The 22510-nt window shown below is 43.9% G+C and overlaps 1 protein-coding gene across 2 annotated transcripts in view; it reads right to left on the bottom strand.

Moving 5' to 3' along the window:
* Nucleotides 1-1373: 1373 nt before the first annotated feature.
* The window catches only part of ZBTB37 (zinc finger and BTB domain containing 37), a 36288-nt gene continuing 15151 nt past the window's right edge, over nucleotides 1374-22510 (bottom strand). For both annotated transcript variants that reach the window (XM_073356416.1, XM_073356417.1), the window contains exon 4: nucleotides 1374-21161. In XM_073356416.1, the coding sequence (XP_073212517.1) occupies nucleotides 20673-21161 (489 nt within the window). In that variant the 3' untranslated portion in view covers nucleotides 1374-20672. The remainder of the gene's footprint in view (nucleotides 21162-22510) is intronic.

Below are 22510 nucleotides of genomic sequence, written 5' to 3'. Positions count from 1 at the left end.
CTCCTTTGAAAATCAGCCCCAATCGCAAGTTGAGCACCTAAAATCAGTGGCCACTGTTCAAAGCGTTGTCTGTAACTTATCCAACGGCAGTGGCTGAGCTGGAATTAGAAGCCAGATCTCCTGAGGCCCATTCCTAGGCCTTATCCCTTCACTGGTTAAGGAGGGTACAAGAACAAGCAAGTACTAGATCCAGTTTTCAGGGCAGGGCTTCTATATCACTTGCACGTGCGAACAGTGGAGCTTTAGGGGCAGCAACTAGGTTCCTGGAGTTCAAATAGATGCAGATGGAGGCCCTAGTTTTGGAGGGGTGGCCTTTGGGTGAGGGTGTGGAGGAGTTGACTTCCATCTCACTTGTGGGCTGCGAAGAAGAATTGGTTAATCCAGCCTAGGAGTGTGGGTGCCAGATGAGGGGGCTGTATGTTAGGAAAAATTCCTCAGGTGCTGGCCAAAGGCTATTTTCCCTCTGATTCAGTGTTTTCTGGGAGGCTCTCTGCAACTGAGCACTTTCCCACTTGCTGTGGGAGAGTGGGCTATGCTGCCCTAACACTCCAGCCTGCAGCAAGATATTTGCTGCTGCTCCCCCTAGCTGTGGGAGGGGAAAATGCAGCCCCAGCAAGACTGCTGTGTTCTCTGCAGAGGCTGTCCGGCTGCAAAAGGAACAGAGGAATCCTGGTTCAGAATGGCCTTTTCAGGCTTGATACCTATAAGAAGGGACTCAAAATGGCCATCAAAAGGTCACCTCTCCTGACTCTGAATCTCTAGGAGGGAGAAATCAAACGGGGGAATTTGGGGAGACTGAAGATGTTACAATCTGAATAGGTTTCAGACTGGTAGCCGTGTTAGTCTGTATCAGCAGAAAGAACAAGGAGTACTTGTGGCACCTTAGAGACTAACAAATTTATTTGAGCATAAGCTTTCATGGGCTAAAGCCCACTTCATCAGATGCAAATAGATTGGTCTCATTATGGCAACCCCCATTTTTTTCATGTTCTCTGTGTGTGTGTGTGTGTGTGTGTCTCTCCCTCCCTCCTGTATTTTCCACTACATGCATCTGATGGAGTGACTGTAGCCCACGAAAGCTTATGCTCAAATAAATGTTAGTCTCTAAGATGCCACAAGTACTCCTCATTCTTTCTGCGATCTGAGTAGTTGTCAGTCTGCTGTGTGACTGAGGGTGGCAGGGAGAAACCAAGTGGGTCTTGAACTTAGATGCGGGGGGGAGGACTGACCAATGAAAGACTAGGGACAAGGTGGCCCAGGGCCTGCTCCAGCCACAGGAGAGCTTGTTTGAATGGCATGTTACTAGTTTGTGTAAAGAACAGATTGAATGAACGGTAGCACTGTAACAGACTAGTCAGCTCTAAAAAAACCAGTGAGTATTAAACCATTTAATTTTCAAACCACTCACATGCATAATGTTCTTTTACAGTGTTAAAAGAAAGAAGAAAATGCAATTTGTTTTTAATACAAACAGAATTTCAAGTATACATTTATAGAATTTTCAAAGATTCCTAACCAAGTTGCTACGTTTTCATTCACATTGTTCTTAAAGCTGTATGCTGAGAGCTTTTTCTAAACTGATTTAAATGTTTTGTACAATTGTTTATCTTCCCCCTTATGCCTCAAACCCTGGTCCTCTTGCTTCCCTTCCCTGTCAGCACCATCAACAATCAGTGTAGGCTACCAGCCAGCCCTCACTAAGTGCTGGTGTGTGCCTGGATCACTGAGAGGAAAGGAAGGTGAGAGGACCAGCTTGGGAGAAGCTTGTAAAATCATTTAAGACCAGTTCTGATCTTACCAAATTACACATAGCAGGGCCCCACTTCAACCTACTGCAGACTCAGTGTGAACGTCACCTTTTTAAAATAAGGACTCTAACAATGCCCCACGCCAAAAAAAAAAAAAAAAATTAAAGAAGTTAGTACACCACGAAACTTCTTACCTGTGAAAAAAGTCTCAAGGGTTAGGACAGGTGTCATACACCAACTTTAGCTTCATAGGTCAGCATTTTAAAGAGATGTCCCAATTATTATATTTTTGGTTACTCTAAACATGAGGCAAAAGCAGGGTCCATGTGAGACATGAATAACATTTGGACTTTAAAACCACAGAACTGACTAGGGCCCCATCTATACTAAAACCCCAGTAACAGCTCTGTCGTGGCTCAGTCCTATTATAACAGAGTTAAGCCTGGGGCATGTTGATGGTCCATCTGCTGTACGATAACTGGTGTAACTTCTGACCTATTATAAATGGGTGTTAAAACACACTCTACAGCTGAGGGCAATTTTTTTTAGGCTCACTTATAAAAGCATTCACACAGATCAATTTGTGCCCATTCAGAGAATGCTACTGCCGTGCGGAGCTACAACCACTGTTGCTGTGGTGGGTAATCTCCTGGGTTTTTTAGTGTAGCCGGGGCCACAGTCTTGCACGAGGAGGGGATGCTGAGGTAGGAGGTAGAGCTGCATTTGCTTATGAGGCTGCAGCAGGCAATGGCAGCAGCCAAAGGTTTAGCAACATCACTCCCTCCAAAACACTCTTGCTAAAACAATCCAGCTGCATGTACAAGTGGCTACAAAGCCAGCAACAGCCACACTCATTTTAAGATTTAAAGTGCATTTTTTCAGGCATGGGGTTTTTCTTCCTTAATGTAACCTAGGTAAAGTGCTGTTCTCATTTGAAAAGGGACTTTGTAAAAATGGCACCTTTTTACTTAGCGGGTCTGTTTCTCCCCTGTCTATTCAGAGTCAGATCTGCTGCCTAGTGACTAGAATAAGGTATTTATTGCTTTTCGCATCTGTCAGCTCTGCACCAACAACTCTTCAGGAGAGGGAGGGAGCTGGAGTCTTCCCCTACTGTAATAGGATTGTTAACTTCCTGGAGCTGGAACTGAGTTAAGTCCAGTCTTACAGGTTTAACACGGGCCTTTGGCCTTCATTATTAGAGCATGAACAAGCCAGAAAGCACCCAGCTTTACTTTCAGAACTGAAAGGTAGTTTGTAGGGATGGCTGTCAGAAAAAAGATCAGGCTTGTAACCCAAAGCTGGAGTCGGTTAGAATGAACACCCAACCCCAGATGCCATTTTCACAGAGTCACTTAACAGAGCAGACCTGCATTTTAAAAACACAGGTGGGGCAAAATTAAATCTGTGTTCTACATCTGTGGTTCTCAACCTATGGTCTGTGGCCCCCTGAGGGGGCCACAGACTATGTCTAAGGGGTCTACATAAGACTTTGAACAGCATAAAACTACATGTACAGATAATAGATTCCCAAAGGGGTCCATTATCTCCATTTGGAATTTTTTAGGGGTCTGCAAATGAAAAAAGTTTGAGAACCACTGTTCTACATAAAAGCTTTGTAAATAGCAACATGTGTAGCATGGCAACCTCAGCACTCAGACAGAGGGAGGTAGTTACTGTCCTGTACATCTTCTGCAGCGTGATGCAACTCAGTGGATGGAGTGATTGCTTCAGAAAACAACCACCACAAAAACTGTTTTCTCTGTTGTTTTTCTAAGGACAAAGTTACCCCAGTTCTTTTCTATTGAAAACATATTCAATCCTCCCCATCTAAGGGGTTTCTGTATTTTAGAAATTGATTGTCAGTTTAGTATATTATGAATCAAATTTGATTAGCAAATTGCAATAAAAAGCCACTTATAGTAAGTTTAAATTACTTTAGTAACTAAATGCTCCATTCTCCTTGGGAACGCACCCATTCATCACTCTGCATGGGTCGAGATTGCTCAGTCAGAGCTATTCTTCCTCAGTGTTACCATGCGACTGCATAGGACAACATTTGATGCAAGACGCAAGGTTACCGGACACATTTACAAAGGAAAAAAAAAAAAAAGCCAGTAGCCCCATAGCCTGAGGCTGAGGCTCACATTCACAGCCTTGTGTAGAAAAGAGGGGGGTGAGGTTGGGAAATGGGAGATTTGGTCAAGAGAAAGTGGGGGAAGAGAGCCCTCCATGGGGACAATTCCAGATTGAATACAGGCTGAGATGCCAAAGCGGGGGGGGGGGGGGGAACCTGGGCCTTGTTTTCACTCTTCCCCCACAAAGCGCTGTTTAGAATAGCTTGCTTTCAATTTCAATAAAAATCGCTCCTACCTTGTTTCTTTCTCTTGTCACTCATCTTACGCACAGCCCAAGGTGAGGAATCACAGTACAATTGGAACACTCAGGGACAGAACCAACACATCCTACTCTTGCCAACTCATGTTTTAAAAAAGGCTGTGGGCAAGTCCATACGTCCCCGTTTTCCTCCAAGAGAAAGGTTGATTCTCATATTGTGTTGCCCAGTCTAAAAATCAATCAGCAACTTTACACACACAAGCATAAAAGCAACAAATTATAATTGAGAGGAGAAAACACTTCCCCGTTCAATTTAAAAACACTTCCCTGATTCAGTTGTCCTGCTGAAGCTGTAGCCCCAGAATCCTTTGCAAGTCATGTGGTGCCAAGGGAGGTGACTCAAAGCCAAAGGGAATGCTTCTTCGGTAAGTGGCATTGTACGATTATTGCATAACTCCGCTCTCTATGCCACTCAGCTGATTTTCAGCTCAGACATACTGCTTTCCCTACAGGCAGAGAACCCCCACATGGATGTTCCTAATGCTTAGGAAGAACAGAAGTGCATCACACCAAAAATCTAGCTCCACTGTGGCAGATACGAGACAAATTGTGCCCTAAGCCTGTATTTTGAGTGTAACCAGACAGCACACTATGTTAACTGAATCCTACCACTGCATTTTAACAGAGTAAGCCTGTGATGTGAGTCACCATGAACTTTAGGGTGCTTCAAATTTATATTGCAGCAGACTTGAAAGGGTTCTGGGGGGAGAGGAGAGGATTCCTCAGCAGAAAGAGAGAGTACTGGAATGTTTCAAACCTTTTTGTGAACTCTTTGTGAAAGCTCAATGAGCATTTCCTTGTCAACACTTTGTTAATGTGAAGCTCACATAATATCTGGCTTCAAATACAAACTGGACTTGGCTCTTGCCAATCACTCCCACCCCATTAAGTGTGGTAGGTGTGTTCACATACTGATTTGCAGGATATAAAACTATTAAATAAAAGCTTCACAGTAACCCAGAGAGCTCCCGTATACGTGAAAACCCTAAGGGGTATAGCATCATGGGAGGCACAAAGTCCCATTTGTACTGAATGCCCTAGACATCTAAATAAAAACAGGCTCCCCATCCCCACCCCTCTGCTGGCTTTATGCACCTCACAATGTACAATTTTTACTAAGCAGAACAAAAACTTAGGAAGTGCTGCAGTGACATGATCAGATTAAAAAAAAAAATCACTATCAAAAACGGTCTTTGTCCAAGGTAGGTTTTTAAACTTTTTCAGATTTAATAATTTAAAATTTACCTTTCCCCATTTATACCATTATTTTCTGTATTTCACTACGATTGCCTGAAACTAGACTGGCCCGTTTCACTTTTTTTAAATCCATTTCACAGTTTCTCGTGCTCTGTTCAATGGTGGTGTATGAAATCCAAACCCAACAGGGAAGGTTTAAATAAATACATTTCCCTACAATACAAAAATAATGAAAATACGTATTCATGGGGGAGGGGGGGTCTGAGTTTTTCAAGAAGGGTTTATACAAAGCAAGCTAAATCAGGGGCTTAATAAACCTGACAGTGCCCATGGAAAAATAATGCAGAGGTTTGTTTTTTTATTCCTGCCTTAGATGACTATTCATGAAATCAGAATATGTAAAATTGAACAAGGAAGTTGCACAGCAGTGTTTAAAGATACCTGAATATGTTTCAAAAGTGTTACTGATATGAATAGGACAGCTTCTTGGGAGAGGTCAACACAGCCTGGTTTATTTGTAAACCAGGGAAAATTAGAGCCGCAATCTGACACAGGAAGCAGCAGATTTCTATGGCACGTTTTAGGTAAGAAATGTAATTTCATGGACATACACATCCATCACTGATTATTCAAAAGATAGAGAGCTCAGGCAAGACTTTCAAAGGCACATTCGCCACTTGCCCCGAGGGAATTAGTCACATTTTAAAGTGGTGCATGGGCCTGGAAACTCCTTGATATTCCACTACACTTCACTTTGTCTTCACTTCAGTGCTGACGCAATCCTTTCAGTTATTCTCCCATTTAAACTCAGATTATCAATTTCTTATAGAGGCTGTAGTATTTAAATTTCAGAGAAAGGGATTTTTAGTAATTTAGGGGAATCTGGATGCTTAACTGCCATTAATGATAATGCCTCAGGCACCACTGACAATTTCAGCCAGTGATTGAAACACCTCTAAGGACAAAGCCTGCTGCACCTGATTCAGCCACACAGCACAAATTTTAAAACGCTTGCCATCACTTCCTGACCTTGACTAGAAAAATTAAGTGAAGTACTACAGCAACTCCCGCAGCTGCACTGGTGGGAGCAATGGTATCAGCACTGGTATAGCCAGGGTTCAGGCACCTTGCCCATCATGCATGACACAGTGGTCAAGAGGTCAGAAATGCCTCTGCCAGTGGCTTAACATTGCTGCAGCTGCAGATTGCTGGTTGTTGCTGAAAAACAGTACATGTATTATTAGGGTAGAGACACTGTTGGGTGCTGCTAAATGAACCTAGGCTTTTAATTTGCTCCCCCCCTTTGCACAACATCTGAAACATGCTAGAGACAAACAGTTCTTTCCCATCAAGCTTTGCAGGTGCATTTCATTCCCATTCTCTCCAATGCTTCTTGCTAGCTACTGCCAGAAACAGGCAAAGCAACACTTACACTGAAACACCACCAGAAACAACTGTGGAACTAACTCCTTGTCTTGGCCCAGCCGGCTCCTCTCCCCAAGTTTTGTCATTATCATGCCACCAAACCAACCTTACTTTCCACTTTATTTCTGTTTACACTTTGCAGACATCCTCTTACTGCTTACCCAGTGGCCCTGGTTCAGAAGAATTCCGGTACGAGAGCCAGGTGGACACGTCAGTCAGACAGATCCATCACTTTTGCAGCAAAGTGCTGCCTCCAATCAGCTTGTGTAAATGCTCAGCGTTTTTAAACACTATACACATGGGTCTGCAACACGCTCCTCCCAGTGCCAAAACAGGCTCTGCATGCTATGCAGAGAGATGCAGGAAGCACAGCTCTTAACATGATCCTGTTTTTCCCTTTGAAGGCCATAAGAGTACACATCCCAATTACCCATCCACCAACTACATAAAGCACAAAGTTTTAAAACTGGGACTCAAACACGGCCTGTTCACGTTAATAACAGCACAACGGTGTTTGGGATCCGTCAACAGTGAAAGGACATTTCCCATTTGCACAAGGCAACAGGCCTTTGCCAGGTGGGAATTTGCACCTGCCTGTAGGATTTGTGACTGCTTAGCAACAGAGACATACTGCAAGAGAAAAAGCGGGCTCATGAGCACCAGCAGCAAACTGAGCCATGCACTGCATACACTAAACGAATCAGTTTGTTATCAGACGGAGTGAAGGCATTGTTTGCTAATGCTGCTCTAGCCACACATTCTTCTCTCCCTTGCAAGGCTTGGACTAGCTTGGCAAAGCCTGACATTTCAGTAGGGGATGCTGGTCTGAGTCCAATAACTTCTCTTCCCTCTCATCTCTGTCCCCACCCCTGGCTTGACTTGCTATTTCACCATCACCTAACACACCCTCTAGTGGACGCTGGGAAGCTATGGTTTGCAATACAGTCAAGCGGCCTCTACCCTGTTTAGTGTATTATTGCTTTATAAATGCAGGAGTAGGTGCCTATTCCAAATGCTGGGCTCCCTGGCCTTATTTAATTTCATAACAAAGTTTAAAGGCTCCTTTTCCCAATGCCAAATAATTGCTTACCAGTGGATAAAACACAACAAACCACAAAACAGCTCCAGCCTGAACTCCCCCACAGCTGGAGTTGTGGGTGGAGGGGAGGGGGAGAGGCGGGTCTTGTACTATGCCCTGAAGGTTAACAGAACTGGACTCTGGCAGGCTGGGAGGAGCATGAATTTCAAATTTGACCTCCTCCCAGAGAACACCATGCTAGCAAGTCCCTGCCCATCTAGCACAGGGGTTCTCAAACTTTTGTACTAATGACCCCTCTCACATGGCAAGCCTCTGAGTGCAAACCCCCCTTACAAATTAAGAACACTTTTTAATATATTTAACACCATTATAAATGCTGGAGGCAAAACGGGGTTTTGGGTGGAGGCTGACAGCTCGTGACCCCCCATGTAATAACCTCAGCTTGAGGAAGTCCCTACCCACAGTTTGAGAACCCCCTGATCTAGAGGAAGGGGGTTTGGCTCACTGCACTCTCAGCTGTGGCCCTATGGCATAAAAAGAGAGGTGGTCTCTCAGATAGGACTTCACTGTGCCATATCCACAATTTAGGCTGGGACAATCAGCCTTAGTGAACGGAACAGTTGTGCACGGAGCTTTTTACGAGAGTCACCAATGCCAGAAGCTCCGCATTAATGACTTTCCTGGTCTGGGGGTGGGTGAGTTCAATATTTATTACTGCTTCAGCTGCCTTGAAAGGGGACATACATGAACTGTGATACGTTGATTCAAGGACGGTACCTAGATTCTTGGTTACTGTAGGGGCTGCCATAAGTGCTTGTAGTGCATTGTCCCCTGAAATGCTATTGTATCATTTCCTACATATCTGATTCGCTGTGAATATCACCACAAATATCCATAGGCATCTGATACCAAAGAGGACCTAGGGAGAAATTATTGTTAGTCTCTCCTTAGTGGCAGAAACATACAAATTGCTGAGCTACAACAGGGCTTTAGCCCTCTCTACAGAGAGACCAATAGGCCCTGCACTGAAAGTGCATACATAGGGCTATATTTTCACACACACAAAAGGCTCTAAAGTTACACCAACAAAATGTGTGTGGACGTGCAAATAGGTAAAGGCTCAGGCAAACAAACATAAAATGGGTAACTGTGCAGTTACTTGTGTGTGCAAAAGCGTATTTTACTGGCATACCATAAGGGCTTTTTAGAAACGTTTAGACTTAAAAATTGATTTAGACACTTGAAATGGAAGCCCTGGAACAATGAGACACCGGGCCCATTAAGGATTTGTAAATGGAACTCTCCAGCCATCTTCTCCTTCACAGATGTCTAAATGGTAGTATGTAGAGCAGCCCATTTCACCATGTGGAAACTGAACCAGTTGACTATATAGAATATAGTGACTGGCATTTGGGGCCGACCCTGAATGACTACCGTCTTGCTAACAGTGGATTTTGGTCATCATTTGCAATGATCACTGTAAAAGACAAAGGAAAATGTCTTTTTCTGGGGTTGAGTTCTGTGATGACTGCTCTGGTCCCTCTAGTAATTCCATTCTCACAGCATCTCTGCTCAGTTTTTAGGCAGTCGCCTCCTGATTAAACTGAACACGTACAGTGGCTTTAATTTCAACCACTGCACTGGAGCCATTAACCCTCTTGACCACACTGTAGCAATGGAAACCCTCATGCAAAAAGAGTTTCACAGGGATTTAATAATTAGAAGACAGGGTTTAGTATCTGCCCATGGTGAGAAGTGCTTGTCTACTCTGAAGCTTTCAAATAACTGGGCTGGGTCTGGTTCTCTTTGAAAAATAGAATTTTCTGATCAGTCTGGGACTCTGTGGCAGAGAAACCAACACAGGGGGCTTCACCAGGCTCCAAGAAATCCATGCTGGTGGCCAGACAATTCATCCAACAGGCTGGGCTGCAGAACCAACCAACCAATACATGTTTGCTCCTGACATCAAAGGTAGCAGAATCTGTAGTCAGCCATCTACACTGGAGAGACACACTACAGCCAAAGTACTCATGCAACAGGTGGCCAGTCACAATGAAAACTTTTGAGGAAAAGCTAATTGCCATGTTAAATGTTAGGCCATAGTCAGCAAGCTTCACTATTTGATGTCCCCACTCCGTCTCTGGTATATGCTGACTCTCCTCACACAGCTGCAGTCCCTTAACCTCTCTCCCCACATTTTAGAACATGCCCCTTACTTGTAACACTGATATCAGCCTGCCGTAGAGACCCACTTAGAGAAGGGTACTAAATGATATTAACTATAAACAGAAAGTGCAAAAACGTCATTGTACTGGAAAAAAGTCTGGTTTTTGCACCCAAATTTCCAGGACAAGCATTAAAGCTGTAAATCAACGTGGCACATTCACAGTAAATGCTTTTATGCAATCAAGATGGTCACAGCTGACGTGGACGCAGTGCCATAAATATTAATTTACAAAAATTTAATCTCCAGACCACCCACCAAAACCTTTGCCTGGAGTATCTTTACTAACTCACTGTGCAGTCAGGGTGGGGGTTTATAGCTGATTTAGATTAGTGTAATTTTAAATTTATTCTGCCCATTTCCAAGAGGAAAAAAAAGGGCTATTTTCTTGTTAATAAAAATGACATGATTTAAAACTATTTTAGCACCAATACAAATAGAAGTACCATGTACACCCTATTTGTCCATTTGTTCAACAATTCTTTTCTGCCCCACTGGGATATTTGTTCTTAGGTGCGTGTCCTCCCAGGATCCTATATTCCTTCCCTTTAACTGGTGTATTACAGTGGCTCCTGCTAAAGACAACTGCACTTAGGAGTTCACTAGTGCAGTGGTTCTCAACCTGTGGTCCGTGGACTATGTTGAAGGACTCTGCAAAAGACTTGGCCTGAAATCTGGCTGAACAGAATTCAACATACGTTCATACAATAGATTTCCAAAGGCATCTGTACCCCCATTTGAAATTTTTTAGGGGTCTGCAAATGAAAAAAGGCCGAGAACCACTGCACTAGTATGTCCATTATAACCTCAGAAGGGATGCAGGCTGACTGCAAGCTGAGGTTTACCATGGGAAGCCTTGGCCTAAAGGAATTTTTTCCCTCACAAAACTGACGTATGACAAAGCTCCTTGGGCAGGGACTATGTCTTCCTATGTGTTTGTACAGTGTCTAGCACAATGCAACAACCAGTAATTGCAGAACAGTACCCAGCAGTCACAGTCAGAAACTGGTTAACTTAAATCTTTTTGTATTTGCCAGATATGAACAGGAGAGCCTTCCCATACTCTTCACTGTCTATAGGAGTCTCTGGAATCAGTAAATGCAAACTGGACTGGACTGGACTAGCTGGCAGAGATTGCCTGAAACACCCCATCTTGCTAACAGGCATTGATTATATTGGGGAATGGACAGTGAGTTCTGCTAACTTATAGAAGTAGGTGGCTCATTACCCCACTGGATACAAGGGAAGAGAGAGAAGCTTTCTAGAAGGAGGCAATCTAGGGTGTGGGCTGAGTAATGCAGTGGGAGGAACACTATGAGCAGCCAAGCCCAGAGAGAAGCTATGTATGTTATAGTTAATTTCTGTGGTAATAAAACAGAACCCTGTGAGGGGAGTGAGTTTGGACTCTATACCGTGTGTGGACTGTGTTTGTGAGTAAACTGGGAAAGACACCTGCTCACATAGAGCAAACACCATTCTGTATTCATTCCCCCTGTGCCCCACTTCTGCTGAAGTCGTACAAGTATAGTGAGATCAGAGGGCTCTCTCTCCAGTGAGTGACACAATAACGATCAGCTGGAAGCCTGAATTCCCAGTCCTACCAAGTAAAAACACGTCTAAATTACAGTGACGAATGACCTACTATTGTAAAAAGAGTATACGTTTCAGAATATGCTCCGAAATTATCTGAATGCAACAAAACCTTAGCGCTAACAGAAGCCATGCCAGCACCATGCAGTTTCTTGGATCAATGTATTCTTAACAAGTAACCCTCTGATTCACCAGCTAGGGCTTTGTCTACACACTGCTGCCATGTGCATTAGAGGGGTGTGAATTCTAAAGCACACCAAAGGTGTTGTATGCTAACTGGCCCGCATGGGCCCTGCTGGCATGCACTCAAAGTACCCTCGTCCACCTTAACATAGTACTGCTTGTAATTATAAATAATTATTCCCTTCCATGGTGGTGCATTTTAGAATTCACTCTCCTCTACTGTACATGGCCGCACCATGTAAACCAGCCCTTAGTTTTAGCAAGGAACTGGACACAAATGCTGCAATACTTCTTGTAGGACCCATCTGCATTACAGATGAAATAGTCAGGAGAATAGTCACATTATAGTGCAGACAATGCTTTACCTCTGTTCCATACCAGGCTAAAGCCCTGACTCAGCTATACTGGTGGCATAGGTGATCTCTTAAGGAGTGTTACAGGCTGAGAATGCACATGTATGCGACTGCTGTTTTATACTCAAGGTAGGTTAATAACCACTTCTCTGCAATCTAACAGCCATTTCATTACTGGCCAATCACAGCGGCAGTAACTAATGTTCTACTGTGGCTACAAGAGAGTCAAAATGTATGGACAGATGCAATTTGCTTTGCTAATGTCATTGCTTGTCACTCTCCCTTTCCCACCATGCCGAACAGGGATTTGTCAATAGCCAGTAGACCTAAAGGGTGCTGCTGTCAGATGCAAAAGAAAAGCAGCTCATTCCAATGCACAGAAGACCTACCAAATAGGCGAAGCCATAATACTGAGAGCCATCAGTCCCGATGCCACCTCTCTGATCTCATCGTGAGAGCTTTCTGGTTAGCCACCACAGTAAGACACGTGCCTCTTCTGAAGCGGCTGTGAAACCCTCTTTAGGGACTGGTAGCTGCCAGGGGTGTGGATTGTAATGGGGTAATCTGTCCCATCTAATTAGACACTAACCATACAAGCCACACTTTGAAAAACTCTGACACTAGGGAAGATACCAGAGAAACCAGTAAGAGATTCAAAAGGAGAAAGCTTGTTTCTCCAAAAATATAAACTACTTTGGAAGAGAAAAAAACAATTTAGAAATTTCTTTTTTAATCCATTCCCTTCACCACCCAGTCTCAAAGGTTTCAAGGTTAAAATTCCTAAGAGATTCACCAACACTGGGTCTCAAGTCAGAAATATGGATGTAAATAAGACATCTAAGAACTGCTCAGAATCATCCCCTACAAGTGCCCTTCTGCTGCCAAGATGTGTCATCTAGCAATCTGTAGTTCGTGACCAGATTAAAATTAAAATTTGATTAGAATATTGCAGCCCATCTTAATATTGAAAGGCTTATACACCCCTAATGATAGCTGTAGTAAGAAAAATTCTGCTTTCTTCACCCAAGGCTTCTTTTCTCCCCACCATAATATATATCATCCATTCCTGGGGCATACAAGATACCAAAGTGCTGGATGGTGACATTGATGATACAGCTGAATCACAGACTGACTGACTTTTATGAACAAGAACAAAATAAATTAAAGGAAACAGTAGTAACTTCTTCACAGTTTGGAGGTGGAGAACACAGCAAGACACCTGAAACCTTAGACTCCCCAGGAATAGGAAGTAAAATAAAGCAATGAAGATTCTGGCTAGGAATATTTTGAGTTTACATCAGGAGTTAAGACTGAAGATTCGTGCCAGAAGCAGAGATCTTACCTGCCATGGAGAAGTGGTACAAACCACATCAGACCCTTTGCTGTCAATGGGGCAAATTCTGGTCCCATCAAAGTCAATGGCAAGATTTCCAGTGACGTCAATGGGACCAGATTCAGCACAATGACACTAAAACAATAGGTCCCAGCCATTCTCCCTCAGTAATATTCAGGGATAAGAAGATTCTTGTGAAGCTAACTCAACCCTTGGTATGGAAGACGTACATTCCCAGTCAGACTCCCACTCAACCATGCAAATTTCACTGCCTAGTTCTCTAGATCAGAGGTTGCCAAACATTTTTGCTGAGCCCCCCTTTGTAGATTCATGTCCCATGCTCACCCCTCCATAACTGTGGAGAGGGGGAGGATCAGGGAAGGGGTGGGGGCTCAGCAGTCACAGGGGAACTGGGTTGGCTGGCTGGCTCCCATTGGTGCTGGGGCAGAGCAGGGTATCATTATTGCCAGGGTGCAGCCTTTTGCTCCCTGCTCACAGAATCCCTGCTGGCCTCCCCAGCAGAGGAGGATAACTGCTGGCTGCTGCAATCGAGGAGCAAGATGAGCAGGGAGCCTGGTCTTGGCTGCACAGAGCCCCAAATGCTTCCCCTGCTGAACACCCCCCCCCTTGACCCTGGCTTTTGAGCATGGCCCCATCATGTCTTCGCGCCCCATTAACCTTATGGTGCCCCTCCCCGGGGGACATGCCCCACAGTTTGGAAACCTTTGCTCTAGACCTTCTGTCCTTTTCTAGCTAGCATCCGTAACACTTCAGATCCACCTTCCCAAACTCCAGGCTCTGTATCTCCCGTTATGCTTGTAAAAAAGCTACATTTTCAAAGACAGCCTTTTTAGTATGCACTTCGTTGGTCATTCACGTGCAACAATGCGCCCACGTAACTAGAGATGGGAGGACTCTTTTGGCCAAAATCTATCACCCACTTGAAATGGGTTGTTTCCCGCGCCCCCTAGATTTACAACAGTTTGAGGTTCCAGTTCCCCTGGCTGTGACACAACATGAGCTCTGGACTGCTGCCTTTTTAAAAACCAACCTATTCTATTCCCCAAACAGCCCTAAAAGGCCTGACACTGATTGCGGTCAAACAACAGCCTGTAGTGTTTGCATAGTACTAGCTTCCATTTGGTCACAAATAAATATAGTTTTATATAAAAATTTCCCTTGAATCACAATGGCTTAAATAATAAACATTTTTTGCTAGCTCTAGAGCCTTTCCTTGAGGATCTTAAAGCGCTTTACAACCATCAATGAGTTATGCCTCACGACATGTATTCCACCCCAATGAGTATCATTATCTCCATTTCAATGAAGGGAAACTCAGGTATAGAGACTTGCCCAATGACACATAGCCCATCAGTAGCACAGCTGTTCAAAGAGCCCAGATTTTCTGACTTCAGACCCCAAGCTTTAGCCACTACGGAACATCCTCTCATGAAAGAGAGAATTAAGGGAAATATTTTTCTCTGACAAACCTGAATTACACAAAACCCCAAACTAAAAGCTCAAACAATTTGAGGCTCCACAAAGCAGCATTCCTTTGGCTTCTCCTATCCCCAAAACATTTCTCCAAAAGCAAAGCAAAGCAGCCTGAGAATGGAAATCGTCTGCATGCTCTAATCGTACCTCTAAATTAGTCAGGCACCACTGTGTGCAAAACAGCAGATTTTTATAAAGTTTTAACTAATAGGTTTTCTGGGTGCTAATTTTTGCTGTTAATTAAAATGCATGACTCAAAGTATCCATTTTATGGGCTAATTTGCACTGTAAACTGCATCTTCCAGATAATTTTTCATCTGCTTCTGCAGTAGCACATAAAAGTTAAGGCCCAAATCCTCCAAATGGATCTGTATGGACAGATCCCCATTAAAGTCAAAGGGGTTCCACACAAGTGCAAGGGTCTGTTCTCTTAGTTCATTTGCAGGATTGAGGCCACATTTTTAAGTAAATTTATTACTGGTGAAAGTTGAGGCACTGACAGCACTGGAAAGTGAGGTCATTTGGGTGTCACAGGATAGATACAGAACAAGCGGTAGAAGAGAGAGCTTTTCCCAGTCAATTTGTTTCAACCCTGGTCTGGAAGGACCATGTGTGGGATTACACATGTCCTGGCTCTATGCTCATTAAATCCACGATCATCGCTTCGCTAAGACTTTCAGAAAGACTGCCAATTAGTTCCAAACGTATTTCCTGCACTGAATAACTGTCAGATGGTAACAAAGTTTAGTCACTACCTGTCTCCCTGGGATTTAAACCAGTGATCTAGAAGTGAAATTATCCATATTCCATTTCTAGTTCATCATCCAGGCCTTTGAAAACTGAATTCTACAAAAGGTGGCTTGAAAAATTTACTAACAACCTGCCTAGACAGAGGACTAAACATACTGACCAGGGTATGGAAAATGATCAGTGGGTGCAATAACCTGATGATAGGCCCAGAGACTCATACGAAAGATAAGTAGGGGCTTCCCCCCCTAGCTCAACTGCTTGGATTCTTATCAGGTTGCTATCCCTGGATCCTGGTAGGAGGCTCTATGTTTTGTATCAGCCTCTGGCTAGAGATACAAATAAATGTTGTACAGCCATCCACCCTTCTCTAGCGGTCTGTGGGGAAAGAGAAGCCGCTCTCTTTTCCCTTCCTGCAGCCCCAGAGCCTCATGGCTGCTGCAAGAGTGTGGGGAAGAGTTTGCCCTTCCCCAGCCTTCTGGCAAGGAGGATCAAAAGGAGGAGTTTAGCTTTCCTAAAAAGCAGCAGCACAATATTGACACGATTCTTGGTTTTTCCACAGCTATTCACAGAAAACCCAGTGGCAGCAGCGAAACTGCCCAGAGTGGCATTAATTTCACGCTGCTCCTACTTGGCAAAGCTATGGCCAGCAGTGAGGGGACCAGAGCTTTCTGCAGACTCAGGGAAACGCCTGCATCAGTTCACATTTGGAAGGTTATCTTTGCAACCATCAAGAACTAGAAATTTCCGCCCCCCCAATTACAGAAAAACAATATTCTCCAGAAATTGATGATCCATGTTCCTCTCTTGGCAGGGGCACATAGGCAAGTGGGATTTTAAGCCCTGGTTCTGAAGCTCTAACAGACATATTAATTACAGAAGTATTAATATATGACAGAGCTCTTCTCTACACATGCCCCTTCAAATCACGGTTGAAATCACAGTTTAGCAAAGGTGAAAAGTTGCAGTTACACACTGAAATGCAAAGCCAGATCCCCAGCCAATCCGGGATATGTCTATACTAGAAAAATATGTCCCTTTCCCCGCCCCCCCAACATCAGTGGAGCTGCAACAAAGGTATAATCGCCAATGTACACCGGCCTAAGGTTTTTATCACTATGTCATGAAAAACTGCTCAAAGCAGCTGCACCCTTGCTGAAAAATGAGTAGTATTTTTTCTATCGTAGGCAAGACACCAGTCATTTCTTTTCTCCCATCTTGGCCTCATTTTCACTAGAAAACTGAACCATTAGTGATGATAATTTCAGAAACAGCCCCATCTGACCTGGTTCTCAAATTGCTAGCATAGATAGCTTTCAGCATTGTTAGAGAAAGCACTAGAGACACCAGGATCTCCACACACACAAATATACACACATACACATTCAGTAAATGTACAAAAAGAGTATTAATGATCCCCACTCCCATACTTTACACTTACCCTAGCTACAAGCTATAAACTTTACCTCAACAAGGCCTAGGCAAGAATATTGGCTCTTTCACATGCAATCAGAAATGGTTGTTTGTACAACCGCAAGTGCTGCACAACACAAAAAATTCTTTCACAAGCTTTATTATTGTTTATTTTTTAGACTAGCCTAGGCTAATAGTAAAAAACAATTTCACGGCTCTTGCCAGGCCAATTAAGAGGAGTGAATCAGCGAGCAAGGAGGTGCTGACATTATCCAAGATTACTAGGATCTCCTCTGTTCACAGTATCAATACAGTAAAAACCTGTTCAAGAAACTCATAGCCATGTCATACGGACAAGGCATTCAGTATTTCATTTCAGCCCTTCATCACTTAATGAATTTGTTGCCATCGGCTTCGGAGAAATTTTGCTTGTATAGCAGTTACTGCACCTTCACCCTTCTCTTCCCAGCAAGCTCAGTAGGGAAACTTTCCTACTATATATATATACATACACATGTATATAAATAATTTTATGTTTTACAGTTGGTAGTATTTTAAAAGTTAAATTTTAAACACTTAAAATTTTGTAGGTAACTAAAAGTATTTTCTGATGCTCTCTAGTGCGAACAGGATAGTTTGGGGGTTTTTTTTGGTAAGTTCAACAGCTATGACTAACGCAGCATATTCTGTGCATCCCATTTCCCCTCTGGCCTTGATTCTGGAGAAATCCACACTAACAACCACCTCTCTCCTTTCTTCTGTGGCCGCTTTCAAATACTCTTAAGGTTTCCGGTCCTATTTTGTTTGACCTTCACTAGATTGCTGACTTTTGATGGTCCTGGGGGTGACTCATTAGAACAGCTTTCACTGTCTTATTCTGCCACTTGACAGGTGGTACGGCATCAATGTCTATGTTTTAAATACAGTAGAACCTCAGAGTTATGAACACCTCGGGAATGGAGGCTCTTAGTAACTCTGAAACGTTCGTAACTCTGAATAAAACATTATGGTGGTTCTTTCAAAAGTTTACAACTGAACATTGACTTAATACAGCTTTGAAACTTTACTAGGCAGAAAAAAAAATGCTGCTTTCCCTTTATTATTTTAGTAGTTTACTTTTAACACAGTATTGTAGTTGCTTTTTCTTTTGTCTTTGCTGCTGCTTGATTGCGTACTTCTGGTTCCCAATGTGGTGTGTGGTTGACTGATCAGTTTGTAACTCTGGAGTTCATAACTCTGAGGTTCTACTGTAATCAACAGAACTGTACTTTGCAACTATCCTACCTCAGAACATCCCCAAAGCTTCCCTCTGAGAGAGCATCCTCATTGCATTCTATCATGGCACCACCAGATTCAAACTGTCTATTCCAATTCCCCTCCTTTACATTGCACGCAAAGAACCACACTACCATGGCCTTCGCTAGCTGGGAAAGAGGTGGAGGAGGCAGTGTGACCCTTATGTTACACAGGAGAGTGGATAATAATACTTTGCCCTTCTAGAGATTCTTCCATCCAAGCATGCTGTGAGGTAGGGAAGTAGTATTACCCCCATTTTACAGATAGGGAAACTGGCACAGGAAGGTTTGGTTTGCCCAGGGTTACACTGTAAGGTACATCTACACAGCAAAACACAAAATTCTGTAGCAACAAGTCTCAGAGCCTGCACAAAATTCTGTAGCAACAAGTCTCAGAGCCTGGGTCACCTGACTCGGACTTGCGTTGTGGGGGTAAAAACAGCAGTGTAGACATTTGGGTTCGGGCTAGAGCCTGGGCTCCAAGACCCTCCCTCTCTGCCAGGTTTCAGAGCCCAGGCTCCAGCCTGAGCCCAAATGTCTACACTGCTATTTTTTAGCTCTGCAGCATGAGCCCTGCTAGCCTGAGTCAACTGACCAGGCTCTGAGACTCACTGCCACAGGTCTTTTTTTGCTATGGAGAAGTACCCCAAATCACTAGGAGGGAAAGGTATAAAAACTGAGGTCTCCTGTCCGCCAATTCTGTGCTAATGTTTACACTGTTTTTCAAACGCCTCCTTGCTCCTCCCACTAGCCTGATGTTCATCCTCCCCCATCACACACTATGTTCCCTCGGACCACAGGCTTCCTTCAGACACGCAGCCTCTCCTAATTCCAAGCTCCAAAAGCAGTAGGACCAGCAGTTCATTCCTATTTGCACTTACATACAACCCAGCATCAAAGTCAAAGCCAACTCTTCAACTATTGCATATTTTTAAAGACTTTTTAAAAGGACATCAAGACATTTGCTCTTTTGAACTTGCACCGATGTACCTATACTATTTTTTAATTTATAAACACATTTGCATGTGCAAACATGTCTGAGACGTGATGAAGGCATATCGCTCTGGGTTTGGTACACTTACCCTTCACCTCAGAGCTACCTGGAATATAATATGTGCAAGGGACAGAGTTACGATTACTGTAGGAGCAGCAACTTTGAATTTCCTGAACCATTATGAGGAGTTAATGTCAGGTTTTTTTTGCATTTGATTTATATAAACTTATCAAACTAGTACACGGAGACATAGTTAAAAACAACCCATGATAATTTCACTGGGATTGGACTGTTTCAATATACAGTATTGCTGTTATGTAAAACCAAGTGCAAGGAAAGCCAAAGATGACTTAGGTAGCCAGCCTCTCACTTGTCAATTCATCCAAACAAGAAACCTCTTCCTAACTCTTGGCAACATGTGAAGCACTGCAGTGTGCAGAAACTGGTCAGGAAGTTGAAATGCTCTGTGCTATTAATACTAGCACCAATAAGCGCACCCTGTCCCAAATCCCCTCCCCAAAAAATGTAGACGAGTCTAATGCAAACCTCACAGCTGCTAATTTCACTTTCAGTAGCCTACGCGCTTCAGATTTTGCTGACCTCTAGAATACTGCTCAAAGGTTGCTGCCCGCTTTTAACAAGTGGGCAGAATGCCATATGCCTGGAAAGGGCAAGCAGAAAGCCCTAAAATAATGGTTTAATTAAAATTTTAAAAGAGACACACCAAAATAAGACAGGATAAATACACTCAGGTAGGGCAAGATCCACCAGGAGAGTGATATTTCTTTAACATGACAACTACCTGGGAAAAGGGGAGGGTAAGTGTTCCTTGCCCCTGCTACCCCATGTGATGGACCAGCAGCTGTTGCGAAGACAGACACCTGTGCACTGCACTCACTGAACTGGGGCCATTACAGCCAACCACCACCACAGAGACCGAGGTGCTGAGCCAAAATGCTGTCAAGAAATAAAATGACTGCTTCTCCTGGATCGCTACTGAATATATTAAAAACATTAAAAAATCCTGTCGATCCCTGAATCAGAAGTCGATTGACCCAGTTTTGTTTTTTCCCAAGGAGATGAGGAAAAGGGGAAAAGCTTTTAGCACTTTGTTTTTGTTAATCTTCTGTTTTGGCAACATCCCGTCCGGTGGTGGCATTGCACTGATTACAGTACCAGCCCGCCGTCTCGGTGCTGACTGCTTACAGCCAAACGGGAAGAGGGTCCTCCCCCACAACCCATTTCAATCTGGCCCGGTGGTGGACACAGATCCCTGTGCCGTCTCCCCTGCTACAACAGCTTCCTCCTGCGGGGGAGACTCTTCCTCGGCCTGCCCCCTGGAGGTGACGGTGGTCTCGGGAGAAATGCTGTGCGGCCCCTCCAGAGGCACACAGCCAGGGTGGTTTTTGCGAAAGTGTTGGTTGAGGATGGCCTGGAAGGGGAAGCTCTTGCCGCAAACATGGCAATGAAAGGGCTTGTTGCCTGTGTGCTTGCGGATGTGATACTCCAGCTGATCCTTGCGGGTGTACTTTTTACCGCACATGCGGCAAACGAAGGGCGTGATGCCCATGTGAAGACGCATGTGCCGGTCCAGACTGCCTTTCTGGTTGAAGGATTTGGCACAGTAGATGCAGGTGAGCCGTGGGTTGTACCGGAACCACCGCTCAGACACTTCCTGTTCACGGAGATACTCAACATAACCGCTCACTCCAATCATGGCAGACTCCTCCACCTGGGCCAGACACATTGAAGACAGAAAAAGGAAGACAGTCAGCTAGAAAGAAACAGTATCTTTTTATTCCTCTCTTGAGCACCGATCCAGTCAAACACTTAAGTAAATGCCAAACCTTGAAGTCAATAGGACTACTCACATGCTCAGTCTTAAATTCACACTTAAGTGCTTAGCTCAATGGGGCTTTTGCTCTGAGGACTAATAGATTACCTAACTTGTTCCCTGGGATCTGGGAAGATAAATATGGCTATCATCAGTATGGCACTTAGCTGAATCGAGTTTTGGATCAAACGTACCAATGCTGTGTTCACTACCCAAACCAGTGCCCTTTTATTAAAATATTGGTGTTTCCTTTTTTGATATTACTTGTAAAAAGAAAAGTAAGTGAATGGACAGAGATTTAGTATGATGAAGGCAAAATAAGTATGAAAATTACATCTGAAGAGCTCTAGGTACTTCACAGGCAATGAATTATATCTCACCAATGGGACGTGAAGTCAGTATTACCCCACTTTACAGAAGGGAACCTCAGGGCAGAGAGGGTTTAAATGACTCGCTCAAGGTCACAAAGCAAGGAACAGCATGCGGATGTCCTGATTTTCTGTAGTATCTGGCTGGTGAATCTTGCCCATATGCTCAGGGTTTAGCTGATCGCCATATTTGGGGTCGGGAAGGAATTTTCCTCCAGGGCAGATTGGAAGAGGCCCTGGAGGTTTTTCACCTTCCTCTGTAGCATGGTGCACGGGTCACTTGCTGGAGGATTCTCTGCTCCTTGAAGTCTTTAAACCATGATTTGAGGACTTCAATAGCTCAGACATAGGTGAGAGGTTTTTCGCAGGAGTGGGTGGGTGAGATTCTGTGGCCTGCGCTGTGCAGGAGGTCAGACTAGATGATCATAATGATCCCTTCTGACCTTAGTATCTATGAATCTATTATCTTATTAAACTAGAAAGAAGGGTAGCCAAGCGTGGCTCTTTAACCCCAACTTGGAAGCTAGGACAACCATTCACATTGCTATTCCTGGCCAGCTACCACACTCATACTGAACTGACACAAATACATGGTCCCCTGGATACCTGCACTCTTGCCTGCAGGTTGGGAGGACACAGCACTTGCATTTGAAGTGTTACGCCAGTTTCATAAAATGCCATATCCCCAGACAGGTAGCCCATGTAACCCCGGAAGGGCCGTCCCTTCAGCGGGGAAACATGGAGCATGTGGCAGCAGGAGCATTCCAGTGCCAGGTGCCTCACCATTCGATCATGCTTAGAGTAGAAAGCTTGGATGAAATGAAAGGAACAAAACCACAGCACCTTATATGAAAGTGCTGCCCACAGGTACTCTATTTA

This window comes from Lepidochelys kempii, chromosome 8 (assembly GCF_965140265.1).
Source record: "Lepidochelys kempii isolate rLepKem1 chromosome 8, rLepKem1.hap2, whole genome shotgun sequence".
In the NCBI taxonomy this organism is placed as follows: domain Eukaryota; kingdom Metazoa; phylum Chordata; order Testudines; family Cheloniidae; genus Lepidochelys; species Lepidochelys kempii.
This window is presented reverse-complemented; position numbering and strand designations above follow the sequence as displayed.